This window comes from Eurypyga helias, unplaced genomic scaffold, assembly GCF_000690775.1.
Source record: "Eurypyga helias isolate BGI_N326 unplaced genomic scaffold, ASM69077v1 scaffold15512, whole genome shotgun sequence".
NCBI lineage: Eukaryota > Metazoa > Chordata > Aves > Eurypygiformes > Eurypygidae > Eurypyga > Eurypyga helias.
Genome location: NW_010235512.1, coordinates 18,026 through 32,255, shown reverse-complemented (window position 1 = coordinate 32,255; position 14,230 = coordinate 18,026). Strand labels below are relative to the sequence as shown.

At 40.7% G+C, this 14,230-nt stretch overlaps 1 protein-coding gene across 1 annotated transcript in view; it reads right to left on the bottom strand.

The window, feature by feature from the left end:
* Window positions 1-14,230, bottom strand: part of LOC104505995 (protein transport protein Sec24B-like) — a gene marked incomplete at its 3' end in the record, with an annotated part of 28,149 nt that overhangs the window by 2,194 nt on the left and 11,725 nt on the right. Inside the window, exons 3-10 of the mRNA XM_010146788.1 lie at window positions 11,192-11,296; window positions 7,117-7,197; window positions 5,690-5,871; window positions 4,141-4,325; window positions 2,691-2,793; window positions 2,155-2,281; window positions 1,414-1,523; window positions 336-448 (exon numbers count right to left, since the gene is read on the bottom strand). Of these exons, the coding sequence (XP_010145090.1) occupies window positions 336-448; window positions 1,414-1,523; window positions 2,155-2,281; window positions 2,691-2,793; window positions 4,141-4,325; window positions 5,690-5,871; window positions 7,117-7,197; window positions 11,192-11,296 (1,006 nt within the window). The remainder of the gene's footprint in view (window positions 1-335; window positions 449-1,413; window positions 1,524-2,154; window positions 2,282-2,690; window positions 2,794-4,140; window positions 4,326-5,689; window positions 5,872-7,116; window positions 7,198-11,191; window positions 11,297-14,230) is intronic.

Below are 14,230 nucleotides of genomic sequence, written 5' to 3'. Positions count from 1 at the left end.
GGTCTAGTGGAAGGTGTCCCTGCCCATGGCAGGGGGGGGCACTGGGGGAGCTTTAAGGTCCCTTTCAACCCAAACTGTTCTGGGATTAACAGCTGTGGTTTTTTTTTTTTCCTTGGTTGGTGGTTTGTTTTTTGATTGTTCGTTCTATTTTGTTTTTTCTTCTTTTTTTTTTTTTTAAGACACCTAACTTGCAGTTCAGAATCTCAGGCAACAGAACTTTTGCCCTTCAGGGACAGAACATTTAAACGTTATATGCAAGTTTTCCACAAACCCGTGGGTCAGTATTGCTGATAATAACACATTAGCTGATTTGAAAAGGCTACTTATATTCTTACTTGTCTAGGTGTTCCAGCAACGACTGGCAGACTATTGTCAAATATCCAGCCTCCACTGCATTATGAGACACATCTAAAACAAATAAATACACCGCAGGCTGAGGAGGACGAAGCTACAAAGTAAAAAAATAAAAATATTTTCAAAAATCATATTAAAAGAAATGTAAAAACGATTAGTCATTAGAAAGGGAAATGGGAAAAGGGAATACTTTGAAAAATGCAAGGTATACATTATGCAGTAAAACTGATTTGCTAACGTCATGCGGATAGACTCTACCACAATTCCCAGTGGTTAATAACCCCCATTTCTAACGAGCAGGCAATCTTATGCCTCAGAACAGAAACTGGATATTTTAGTCTCTCCTTCCAACAGTCAACTGCAACATGACTTTCTGATGCCACATATGGAATTCACTCTTCCCAACACCACTGTTCTTTCAGGATGTGGACGACATGACCCATTAAATGGGGTTAAAATGTTCTACCTACATCCTTTTCCCAACCATATAACAAGCTGCATCTAACCACTGCCAGGCGCCTTGGCCACAGTTTTCTGATCCAAGGACAAGAGAACAGTTCATTTTTGCTGTTGTTAATCATGTCATTATGAACAGGGTCTTTTCCCAGGCCTTGTTTATCATTCCTGGAGTCAAGATACTCTCTCAGCAATTGTAGGATGACTCCTAGTTAGAACACTGCTGTCACAATCATAAAAATTTGAACTTAATTTTCATGTTATTCCATTACTGATTTTTCAAAAGCTCTTCAAAATGAGGGAGAAACCCAGAAATCACATTGTATCGGTCTCAAGCCACACTATGCGACATTCAACTACCCTGGAAAACTACACACACTGCAATTGCCTCTAACATGACCAACCTCTGAGTATCTATAGTTGCTAAAACTCACAAACAAATATAAATTTTAACTCTTCTCTGGTGTTGGGAGAACCTCCACAGGAAAATTAACACACGCCACTGGAGCGGCATGCAGTGTTAATGTCAACGCATTTATTACTGTATTTATTATTATTATAATGTGCAGTTTTTGTGGAAGTTACCATGAAAACTTTTTTTACCATATAGTCTGAGGAAGCAATGAATTCCACTGTAGAATTTTGGACCTCTGGCCGTTTGTGAGGCTCTCCGTAAGATCTCGTCAGAGGGTTATACATGAATTCTTCAGGAACTATTAAAAAAATAAATTCATTTGCTCAAAAAAACTTGTTTGTATCTGTCAGCAAATAAAAACCATTATGGCAGCCACAAGCAAACTAAGGCAGACGTATTTCAATTATCACAACACAAAAAAAAAATCACATTCAGGGGACAGAAAGTGAAGGAATACTTCCCATATCCCAAGCAACGTCCAAGTTAAATAACTGGAACTGAAAGGAGGGTTATTTAAACCAGCAGTATACCCTCAACTTTAACACAGCACTGCAAATAGGGTGTTTCACAACAAGAAGCTTCAATCTGTTCTGTTTCTTATAGCCTCTGGCCTGGATTGCAGACAGGAGGAGCTGTCATCGTGTTCCTCCTGCATATTGCAACAGCCGACACTAGACTGAGTTGATTTCATTATACAAATAAGCAGGATAATAAGGTTACATTTTCCTCACCTCCCAGAAAATTGCAAAACCACCTTTTGCTTCAGAAAACGCACAGCATGTCTGACTCGGGATGTTTTTTAAAATCTCTGGGTAAGAACGTTGTCATTTCAAACCACATTTTAATCCAAAATATCCCATGTGCTGATGAGATGGAAATACCTGACAGACATCCTATAAACGCAAGCATCTCCTGCTACAAAAACTTACCATCATTAACTCTGTAGCACAGATTGCATTTCCACCTCCTCTGATCGATGAAAGAAACGAAAGGGTTGATATATGTCCTGCAGGATCTGCATCTCACTATTGTGCTTGATGTTATTACTGGTAGTTGCTGCAGAGAAGCAATGGAAAGCTGTTAAGAATTTACACAACACATTTGATGGAAAACATGACTGTCAGTAGAGTGTATAAAAGCTTCAGAAGACTAGATCTGGACCATCTTTCATCTTTTTAGCTCACGTTCACACAGACTAATAACGATGCTTATTAAAAACATCCTCCCCTTTAAAATCAGAAATAATATTTAACTACAGAATTGTGGAGGACTTACCCCAAGGTTTTCCCTTATGAAGTAGCAATTTCAAGGCTTTTTCTCCCCCTCCTCCTCTCTAAGACTCCAACAATTTTTTGCTACTGCTGTTAAATTCAGGGCTTACAGTTCATTATATTTCATTGTTTGAATGAAATTAGGACAAATGCTTATATTAAACATATATACTAAAAAAAGCAAGCTACTTTACCGTTAGGTCTCTGAAGGGATGCAGCAACAACCCCAAAGGAAGCTTCGCTTTGTTTAACAACGCCTGTGTCTGCGGAATATTTGTCAACGTACATCGAAATGAGCTGAAAGGAAGCAAGAACATCACGTTGAAAATGAAATTTTAAAAGGTGTCAACACTCGATTTTAAAGAATTTTGAAATTTAAGAAATCTTGTGTTTTACAAAGCTGATTTAATCAAGAACATTTATACAAAGAGATTTAAAAAAGCTTCCTAAACAAATAGACAAAAAATACACCCCCTGCCCAATCTGGTATCTCAGCAATGCAAGTACAAGCAAACCAAACTTGCAATCGCTGCATTCTTCATTCGTTATCAAGACTTTTTGGGTGAAGGAACTGAAGAAGGGATGCACTACTTATTAGGTCTCAGAAGAAATGATGGAAGAAAAGAGTAGAAAAGGACCTCAAATACTGAGAGAGAGAAAATCTCTTATGTACGTGACGTGGAGGATGGACTTAAAGCTAAATTAAGGGCACTAAAAAGACCCAAAGCATGGATAATGCTGTCCTACGTGTTCCACACCTAAGAATGATTTCAATACCCCCAGTTTCCCCGATTTCTGTGTTCTGGTTGGACCATGCATTGTCCCCAGGGCAGTAAGCCAACTTAATTTGGGGCAATGAATTCTAATTCCAAAGGAAATCTTATTAAGATCTCCTGAGAGAGTCATTTCTATTATACCTAGCTGCACTAGGCTTGGGATAGCAGATAATACACCTTAATGTTAATTAGAGGTGAAAAGATACATCATGGTTGCAGGATTACCACAGTAAAATATACTCACAGTTTATTCAGTGTATTTAGGCACGATCAGCATAGTTTTCTGGAAAAAATCCTACGCAATATTACAAAAATATTCTATGAAGTGTATTGCGTAACATTAAGGTGTTCATTAATAAGATTATCTTTTTTTAGATGGATAAAACAAGGCAAAGATAAAGCAGTTCTTTGGATGGTTTAATGTGAGTTACACTCTCACTGCATGTAATGTATTTGTACATTAGAGATTTAGATTGGATATCAGGAAGGAATTCTTTCCGGAGAGGGTGGGGAGGGGCTGGGAGAGGTTGCCCAGAGAAGCTGTGGATGCCCCATCCCTGGGAGGGTCCAAGGCCAGGCTGGATGAGGCGTGGAGCAACCCGGTCTATGGAAGGTGTCCCTGCCCATGGCAGGGGGGTGGGACTCAATGGGCTTTACGGTCCCGCCCAACCCAAACCATTCGGGGATGCTATGTATTCTAATTCTGTCAGTGTTTGCATAAGGATGCAGAGGGTAAGTTTATTGTCAAGTGAAAGGGGTTATATTTGTCCATCACCAAGATTTAAAGTCAGGAGTCAGTTTAGACATTTTTTGACACTTTAAAAACACTGAGAAATGTCAGATGCTGTTCTAGACACAGTACACTTACTCTGGACTGCAGTTCAATTTCCTAAGATCAGAATTCAAGTTAGGCACAGGTGCTGCAACTGAAGATACAGGCAAAATATTTCTATCTTGTGTAAGGTTTACTGGTCTCAAGCTTTCTGGTTGCTGAGATTGCTGTAGGCTTAACCCTCCTAAGGAAGAGGACAGCTGGTTCACACCTGGATATTGCTGAAAAAAGTAAGAGCATTGCAAATTTAAACACGACTGTGTGTTCAACTCTTCTCGCCATCTCAATTCTTCCAGGCATGTATTAAATACAGATACAGTAGTTAGTAACAAACCCAAACAAACAAGAGAAGGGTTGTATGGTGGAAATTAAAAAAATAATACTAAGACAAATGGGACAGATCTCCCCAATACCCATCATGGGACAAAATTCCAGTTCATGATACAAATCAACACTGGGATTCACACAATCCTTCAGCTTTCCTGGCGTAAGAGAACAGTTCACTGGAAAGGCTGACAAATCTTTCCCCTCTTCAAAGATGTTACAATGAAACTTCTCTGAGTTACAGAAACTGGTTTTCATATATTTTGGTTTGGTTTAGTTTAAAAACAACCACCAGAGAAGAGGAGGAAAGGTTAGGTTGGAGGGCATCTCTCGGATCCAACCACCTGCTCACGCAAAGCAAATGTCCAAGTCGGATCAAGTTGCCTGTAGCCTTGTCCAGCCGAGTTCTGAAAACACCTAAGGACTGAAGACTGCGCAGCACAACCTGTTCTACTGCTTCCCCAGCCCCACTCGGAAGAATTTTCTCCTTTTATGCCCAACTGGAATTTCACTTGCTGCACCTTGTATTTGTTGGGTTTTGTTCTTTTACTGCGTAGTCCTGAGAAGAGCCTAACTTCATCTCGCATTATCGTGAAGATGAACCAAGTCCTTCAACTAAGGACAAAACCACATTTCCAGCTTTCCCCCAGATCCCATTTTACATCACCTGCGTAACAATGAAAGGATTGCTGGGCATTACATGCTAAGTTACAGTAGGACGCTTGGATCCGTAAGGAATTTTGAACACCCACAACAAGAGTGCTGATACATTTGCCAGCTGGGCCGTATTTCAGAGAGTGGGATTGGTAAATCAGTAGGCTGCATTTTCTACTCCACACACTCAGCTCTGCAGAGCTCTTTCACCTGGTCCCTAGGCCATGCCTTGCTCGTAAGGTGATTTAATGCTCGAGACCACAGCCCATAATAGCACTCTGATCATATGTGTATTTGCTGAATACCTCATTATGCTTCTCTATGGTTTCCTAAGAATAAAGTCCAGCTCTTCGGAACACCAAACCTTAACACTGTGGATGCTGCTAATAACTGGTGAAACAAATTCGTTAACCCTAACTGGATATACACTTACAATTTTAATTCAAAAGCCTTCTAATAAGAAGTTAAGATCCAGAGCTATGTCATCAGTATTACACTTAACACTGGCTCAGAAATTGTAAAAAATATGAAAATATGTTTTAAAAAAAGTCTATCACACAGAAAGGACTTTTTCCCATGAAGTACCTTTAAAGTTACAAATACAAACCTGGAGATAGTGCTGAAACCCCGGATGGTGTCCTGGGTTACTGGGCTGCACGGCAGTAGATGGTGCTGTATTTTGGTAGCCAGGCTGCAGCGCTGGATATCCGTAACCAAAGGGCTTCGAAGCTTTTGATGTCTGGGGAGCTGATGGAGCAGGAGCTGGGCTGCTGGTAGCAGAGCGTGTCTCTGGAAGGACAAAAGAAATCCCATAGGTATGGAATATACTTTACATTTCAACCAAGAAAGAAATAGTAACTCCTAAATGCTTGATAAGCGACACTTTTCCCATTTATAAGTTTTTTTGCATCATCCATCAAGTTGTCTATCTGCACTGACCAAATCAGTAACTGCAGTTACGCTGATAAAGGGGCATACATGGGAAGATGAGCATAGACTTGTGTAACTAATGGAAAAATGCTATTTAAAATGCTATTTAAAAAAAAAAAAGGCAACATAAACCAAAAGTATTTTAACTGAATTAAAAAAAAAACCCAAACAACCAACCAAAACCAATGTAACCCATGAGAACCACATTTTATTCCAAGATTTGCACTTGATATAAACCAAAGAGGCTGCTCAGAGAGGTTGTGGAGTCTCCTTCTCTGAAGAGATTCCAAACCCGCCTGGACGCGTTCCTGTGTGATCGGCTCTAGATAGATCTGCCTTGGCAGGGGGGTTGGACTAGATGATCTCCAGAGGGCCCTTCCAACCCTAACCATTCTGTGTGAAAGACTATTCATGCTCAGTCTCTCCTCTACCACTTATAAATACTTTTAAAACATAAGGCTAAGGCAACAGAACTGTTCTCTAAGTGCAGACATGGAGCTCTTCCTGATGTAGTGCAAGTCCCTTCTGTGTATCTTGCAGCACAGTTTGCTCCCAGCTTTTAAAGGCCAAAGTGAAAGTAACACCTAAACCTAATTTCACAGCAAACAGACGTAAAGATGTAAAGCTATTCTTCAGAAATTTCAACAAATGTGAGCTAAATTTCAGAATTTAAGCTTGGAAAAATCCACCAGGAGAAGCGACAGGTGAAGAAAGCAACCGCTCCAGAAAACAACGGCCAAGAAGCTAGGCTGGGCCTGAGCACTCCAGGAGGGGGGAAAAAATTAACAGGTAAATAAATGTAAAGGTGACCCTGTTACTCCTTAAGGAGAAGGAACAAATTATTTTTAGAACATGCCTTCAGCAGAACCAAAAAGGTTAGTAACTAGCTGAGAAATGAGAATCAGTAAACCTGTGAAAATGGATATAAAAAGTGAGGTGTGTTCTCTCTGACAACTTCCCTCCTCCTTTCACAAGCATTTCCTTTTACCTACTTTTAATCAGCAATATAAAAAAGCAGAAATAGAGGGGAAAAAAGATCACAAACAGTGGATATTTAAGACTTTAAACAAACAATTCCAAAATAACATGTGATAAATTGTTTACCTGCATAGCCACCTCCTTCCAGGGCATCGTAATTGTTCAGAACAGGAGAGGCACTGCTTGTAGTAGAGGAACTATCAATTGCTGGGGGAGGAAAACAGTCCGAAGTTAGATGCTTCAGAAATGGCAAATTTTTGAGAAACAGACTGAGAATATTTTATAAAACTTTTGTTAAGAAACTGTAATGAAAGATCCTGGGAAAAAAGACCACCTGAGCCCTAAGACTTGAAAGATGTTACCACTGCAAAGAGGAGGGGGAAGAAGAGAAACAATCAACATGGTATCAAAACCAAACAAGCACATGCCCAACAAACAGCAAAGGAGATCAATGAGAACAGAACAAAACCAATGAAAAAAGATGGGTTTTGAAACAAAAGGTATTTTCCTATTAAGCTAACAAGTTCTTTCTACGCTACATCAACTGAACCAACGCACAGCATTCTACACAGGTCCCTGTCGTGACTTCCTTCACTGCGACTGTTCCGCTCCGAAGGATCAACCATGACCACACATCCCACTGTGAAGCTGGAAGTGATTCAAGGGAGAGCTTCCACGGTGGAACATCGGAGATTTGATCCCTCTTCTACTGAGACTCCAAGCAAAGAGACTCCTGCACGTAGAAACGTATCATCACTGAAACTGGGACACATTTACCACCATGGCAACAGCAGGGCTCTATAGACGAGTTCTGGGCATTTCACCTTTGAAGCATTCAGCTAAGAAATCGAAAAACTATTCAAAACCCCCATAAAATTAACATAAGCTTTTATTTTAAATAATATATGAACACTCTGAAACTCACCCAACTTTAGCTTTCAGAGTGCTTTCACCATAAATTTCCCTTTGTGTTTCTGAATTTTGTAAAAGAACATAACTGCAACATTTCTTTCCTACCAAATTTTATCTTTCAATTCTAGAAACTGAAGGGAGCAGGATTCATTATTCTGTTCCCCGAGCAGGAACACAGCTTTTAAAGGTTTGATAAGTCCTACTACAGAAAAGCTAAAATATACTTTTATTAGGTGAACTAGATCCAAGAATTTTCAGGGAGTTTTTCTTGTCTGACCAGAAGTTAGTTCTGCATTTCAAAAAATACCCTCTCGGTATAAGCACAGTGGTGAACATGTAAGGCACTGGTTTAAGCTTTGTGATTTAACCACTATGTCACTCTTTACGGAGTTCTTCTCAGAATAAGCTGTACTCATAAAGTTTTATCAATCTATAAGGTAATACTACACGAAATGAGTTAGCTCTTTTCACTGGTAAGCTATTAATAACACAACGACTTGCCAAGAAGAAATATTAAATGCTTTCCATGCTCTGCTGGAAAAGGTAAGAGAAACCAATTTGACAAATGCATGAAATAATGCATTTTAAAAGCACACTGTAAGTTAAAAAAATGCAACTTCGTCATACTTCTACTCCAGATAAAACCCCCTATGCATCACGTCTGACAAAGTTCTAGGCCGAAAGTAGAGTCCCAGATGTTCTGAAGCACAAAGACGACCTGCCTAACTTGAAATAAGAAAGCGAATCCTATTACCGAGTACCTCTCATGCTTACTAAAGACTTTCCACTTAAGGTCTTTGCTTCTGAACAACTTTCAAATTTTGTAACATCTTCTTGAGAACTGAGCCCCAGTGCCAACAAGAACTATGATGTTCTACTCTCCACTGGAAAACAAACAGTGAACTCAAACCCAGTGAGTTGTACACTTGCCTGCAGACCAAAAGTAGCTTCAAGCTCTACACTGGTCATATGGAAATCTCAAATTCTCCCTCAACAAAAAAAACCACAACAGAAATTCCACAAAATTCAACAAGTTTTCCTATGCTTAAATTAAGCTACAACAGCTGTCAGAGCTCACTTCAGTGCAATAAACACCTGCCCAGAGAACCCATCAGGAAGACAATTTTTCTTTATAAAGAAAAAAACATTAGAAAACACTGCTTAGATCAAAGTAATACTTATAACATGCTTTCAGGGTGAACTAATTATTTTACAATAGAATTTTTGCTTTCAGATTTTTCCAGGACTCTTCTGCAATACAGTTAAAGACCTAACTGGTAAGAGTGACAAAAAAAATTGAGAAGCCACACAAACAAACAAGCAACCAGATGGACATCACCTGTTTTTCATAAAACCACCGGCACAGCCTGAGCCAGAAACCTCTCTGCAGGGCTTGTTTAGGATTTACATTAACCCCTGGTGACAGGGCATAAACTAGGAAGCCCATGAATCAGGCGGCCCCGTACTGAACCAGGTGTCCCTCCACTCTTCTGCATACGGTGAATTTAGTAAAGGATAGCCCAAAGGCTACAGGCTTTAGCAAAGTACAGAATGCAAGAGGGAAATAAGGCAGGGAGTATGAAAATGTCGTCTTGTGTAGGTTTAGGGAACAAAGTAAGGAGACATGGGCTGGAGATGACTAAAAAGAAAAAAGTTCTGACCCATGCTGTGACAGAAACCTTGGGATAATTCAGGTAATTCAGGAAGTAGCCTTGCAATGAAAGAAACTAAAATGCTTTCCTGGCTCTTTGAGCCTACTCTTTAGAAAGCAGAGTTCAAACAGCAGCTGCATCACAACAGCCAAAGGAAATATATAACCCAAAGAGGAACTGTTTTCTAGCTGCTGAAGTCTAATTAGAGTCATAGCATTAGCTAAAAAACCCTGGTATCTAAAATCAGGGAGTATCCTTAAATAAGAGTTATTCAAGAGTTGCTATGCATAATTTAATACACTCAAACCCGTCAAAAGGCCAAATGTGTTATTACACAAAGGGCAAGAAAGCTAAACTGAACCAATAATCTGAAACAGCAAGTACGGCTGAGGGCATGCAAAGGACCCTAATACTTGTGCTCCACTAAGGATGGGGGAAGAACACTTGTATCGATACTACTGCACCCTCCAAATACTGTCCCTTTCCCAGGCTGGAACCATGACAAGTGTCTGGCTGAAAATGCCTTCCTCCTTGGGAAAAGAACAGCAGCAACTATTTTCTTCCACTGTTCTGCTAATAATTCAATATTACTCCATCGCTCCTTTCTTCACGATATCATTAAGAGCACACTAAGCTATTTTCACAGTATTGGTGACCTGATTTTATTTTTTTAAAAAATCAGAGTTATATGACACCGATTTTTATGCCAAGTTATAATATGACTTATCAGCTTAAAGGTAAACTTAAAACTAGTTTGCTATCCCAAATTAATACTCAAAGCCGGCACACGCAAATGGGAGTCAGCACCAAGTATGTGCTATTATTTCCATCAACAAGGGTCCTCAAGAAGCTTTTACACGGTTACCCTCAGATTTGGGTTGTAAAGACTTTAAGTTAGAAGAAAGAAAGTTACCATCCAAGCAATTAAGGTGGCGAGAAACATGAAACTCCATGAAACATGCCATTCTGATACAGGCAGAATCCTTGCAACCAAGAACTTAATGTTTCGATCAATCAGGACAAAATGCTTCCTAAAGAACCCAAACCAATTAAATAAGCTTTAAGTTCCCTACAAAGCAAGGAGATTAAAACTCAGCCCATGTGCCAGACCATACATACATACCTTAGAAGGAGGAAAAAAAGCAGCAGAGATTAATTTACTGTCTTAAAAAGCACACTTAGTACCTTTCCATATTTACATTACTACCTTAATCTCATAGCTCCCTATACATAAAATGTGAAAAAGGTAAACACAGTTTAATGTAACGCTACAAATGGCATCTAGCTGCTTAACATCAGCAATTACTAGTTCCAGCTCTAGTGCTAATTATCTTCAGTTAAGAGTTTAAAACCTACTGCAAGTCAAAATAGTAAAAATATGGGAGGCTTGCACGTTGTGAATACAAGTTTGTTAGATACATAAACATCTGCTATTAGTATGCTCAAAAAAAGACCACCTCCTGACCACTACTGAGTCCTTGTTTAATGCTAACAACAGCTGGGAAACATCTACTTGACACATGATGAGTCCAGGTGATGTTTTGTCTTAAAGGAAAAGAAAGGTTTCAGGGGATGGAAATATGGAACAAAACTGGAGTAGGGAGAGAACAAGACACTGGTGTAAAGCTAGAGCCAACCTGCTTCCTCATCCTCCTCATCCTCTTCCTCATCATCTGAACTTGATGACAAGGGAGCTGGTGCAGAGCTAGCTTGGTTATTAACATATCCACCATACTGCATGCCTGTGAAGTGGAAAGCACAAACAGGAGAGTCAGACAGACGGCAAAGATGAGGAACAAAAGTCACAAATCATTGCATTAAAAGCGAGAGAAATTAGCTGTTGCAGAGAAAAACCCAACGTGCAAATCTACAGCCCTAGACCACAGAACCACAGCCTGTATCAACTATAGGAGGAGTACAGAAGCAGTTTTTTGTGGGCTAGTTTAGCAAGGTATTAGTAGCAGACAGAAGTTAGCAGGACATTCTGTGTGTCTGCGTGCATGTGTGCACGTATACCACGAAGTTAAAGACACACACACTTTTCATACATGTATTTAATAGGAGTTTGTCAACTGGAACACTTTTGTAAGTTAATATATGGAAATAATTGAGTTTCTTCCCAAATAAATTAAAATTGTGTATATTTAACTTTTTCTTGGCATACCTGCCTCTTTTGAGGCAGGAATCATCCACACTGGAACACTGAACACTGTCAGAAATTAAATATACTGCTACCGTAACACGTGACAGTACAAACACGTACTTGGCAACACAGCGAGGTAGTTGAAGCTAGGTAAACCCTAAAACTTGGCTAGCATTATTAAAAAAACCCTACTGCCTCAATTCAGGCTCACAGACCCATGTTTAAGCACCTAAAGGCACTATCCACTGGTAAGATCCGGTGACAGCACAGCTGTTACCACAATGGTGTCCACACCATAATCTATAAGGTTTTTTGTAGTGGGTTTTTTTGGTCTTTGGGTTTTTTTTTTTGGTTTATTTTGTTTTTACAGTATCTACTCTAAACACACATGAACAACACACAAAAGCAGCGCGTCCATATGCCATTTTAAACCAGAGTCAAACATGCAGCAATGCCTTAGAATTGATTTCCCGTGTTACTCGGTGCTGATGCAATTCCAGCACCTCCAGAAACCTTAAGTTTCTCTTGCCAGGGAGCATGGTTAGCAAGGCTTTTTAAATATGCTTCTGGTCAGGCAGACATCCCAAATAAATGCAAGTGAACGCTGTTTCTCTCTTCGCAATCCCCTGGGTTGCTATAGCAAGAAAATACCCTAACTCTTCAAAACTCCTCACAACTCCTCAGACTCTTGAGAGTTTGGGATTTTTTAACCCACGCAGAAGCACTGTGGCACCACTACGTTCTTTATTTTAACACTATAACACAGCACAGAAGTGCTGTATGCTACGCATCATCTGAAACCACCGTGGTAATTGATAATCCTCCCCCATCAATACGGTTATCAACTACTCAACTTTTACTTAAACTATGGGCTAAAAACGCTGTTAGGTTTCATGGCTCTTTTTAAAAGGCTCAGCAAATGAACCACTGCAGTTTTAGTCAAGAACAAACAACAGAATGAAGGTGAAGGGTATCTGTTTCAGCGGAAGTAAAAAGAAAACAGAGCAAAACCATGCCGCAAGAAGCTGAACTTTCATAAAGAGGCCAGTGCCTGAAGACACCAGTATTACTCCACTTCAGTGCATTAATGGCAACCAAGTTTCTCCGCAGTACAAGCCGTCCCAACGGCGAAGGGAAAAATCAGCCCACGCTGGGAGGTACAATGCTTCAGTTTTGCTATACTGCTAAAACACAGGGCGAACTCAAGCGAGTCCCACATTTACGGAGGCTACTGGGTGTATTTGATAAGGAGGGCACAAGAAAACCGTTCTCTGCACAAAACCACACCACAGCCAAGGAGACTGTGTTTTTCCTCAGGCCTGGGAGAGCTACCGAGGAACAGGACGAACAACTGCGTTATTGTGAAGGGGAAAAAACAACTTCAACGTATTTAACGTGCTAATAATAGGAGAAACAAGCCAGGATGACGAGAAAAGATGCAGTGTAACCAGAGAGATGATGTAAAAGAAAATGGGCACATCGTGAGAGTGCAGACATCTCCAACAAATACCACGTACACAGACATGAGAAGAAAGAAAGTAAGTACATCTTCCAGGAAAGGGCATGGCAATGCCAAAATTCCAAGCATGGGATGGTGAGGGGGCAAAAAGACCGAATTCATTGGTCTACTAATATGCTACTTCGGAGTCTTTGGAAAGGTATTTTTGGAAAACAAACTTCTACTGCTAAAACTCTCCCTTTTCCAGTCACTGATGACATAGAATCATAGAACGGTTTGGGTTGGAAAGGACCTTAAAGCCCATCCAGTTCCAACTCCCTGCCATGGGCAGGGACACCTTCCATAGACCAGGTTGCTCCAAGCCTCGTCCAGCCTGGCCTTGAAGACAGCCATGCTTAAAGGAGGCATCTGTTCAGACAGAATACAGGAGAAGGGATTTAAAAATACGCTCGTGACACAGAAGTTCAGTAATCACAAACTAGGTCACTACGCACCCTCTGGAGACAGGGCTGGTTGGGCTCCTGTTTTCATGACCAGCAGTACTACAAACGTGTGCCTTCAGGATACTCCTGCGGCGTGCCAGCCCAACTGCACAGCCACAAAAACCACCCCTGAACTGGTCTGGCTGAAAAATAACCTGGTTTAAAGAGCCATTCTCAGGTGGAGAAGCCTAATCGTGATCTCTGGTGTCTCTTTTATAGAGTGGCTAATAATGTTCAAACCTCCCATGCCTAAAACTGCATAAGCTTATTGTTAAATGATTATTTGTGTTGACCGAGATCTGGCTTAAAACACAACCACATAAAGTTAAATCATCACAAATTTCTCAGACTTTCTGGTGCTGGAGCAGCTGCTCCTGAAGGATGGCACCCCATGGGGGGGGACCCACGCCACAGCAGTTCCTGGAGAACTGCAGCCTGTGGGGCTCAGGTTGGAGAAGCTGGTGGAGGACTGTCCCCCATGGGAGGGACCCCACGCTGCAGCAGGGGCCACGGGTGGGGATCCCTCCCCCTGAGGAGGAAGGAGTGGCAGAGACAGTGTGTGATGGGCTGACCACAACCCCCATTCCCAGTA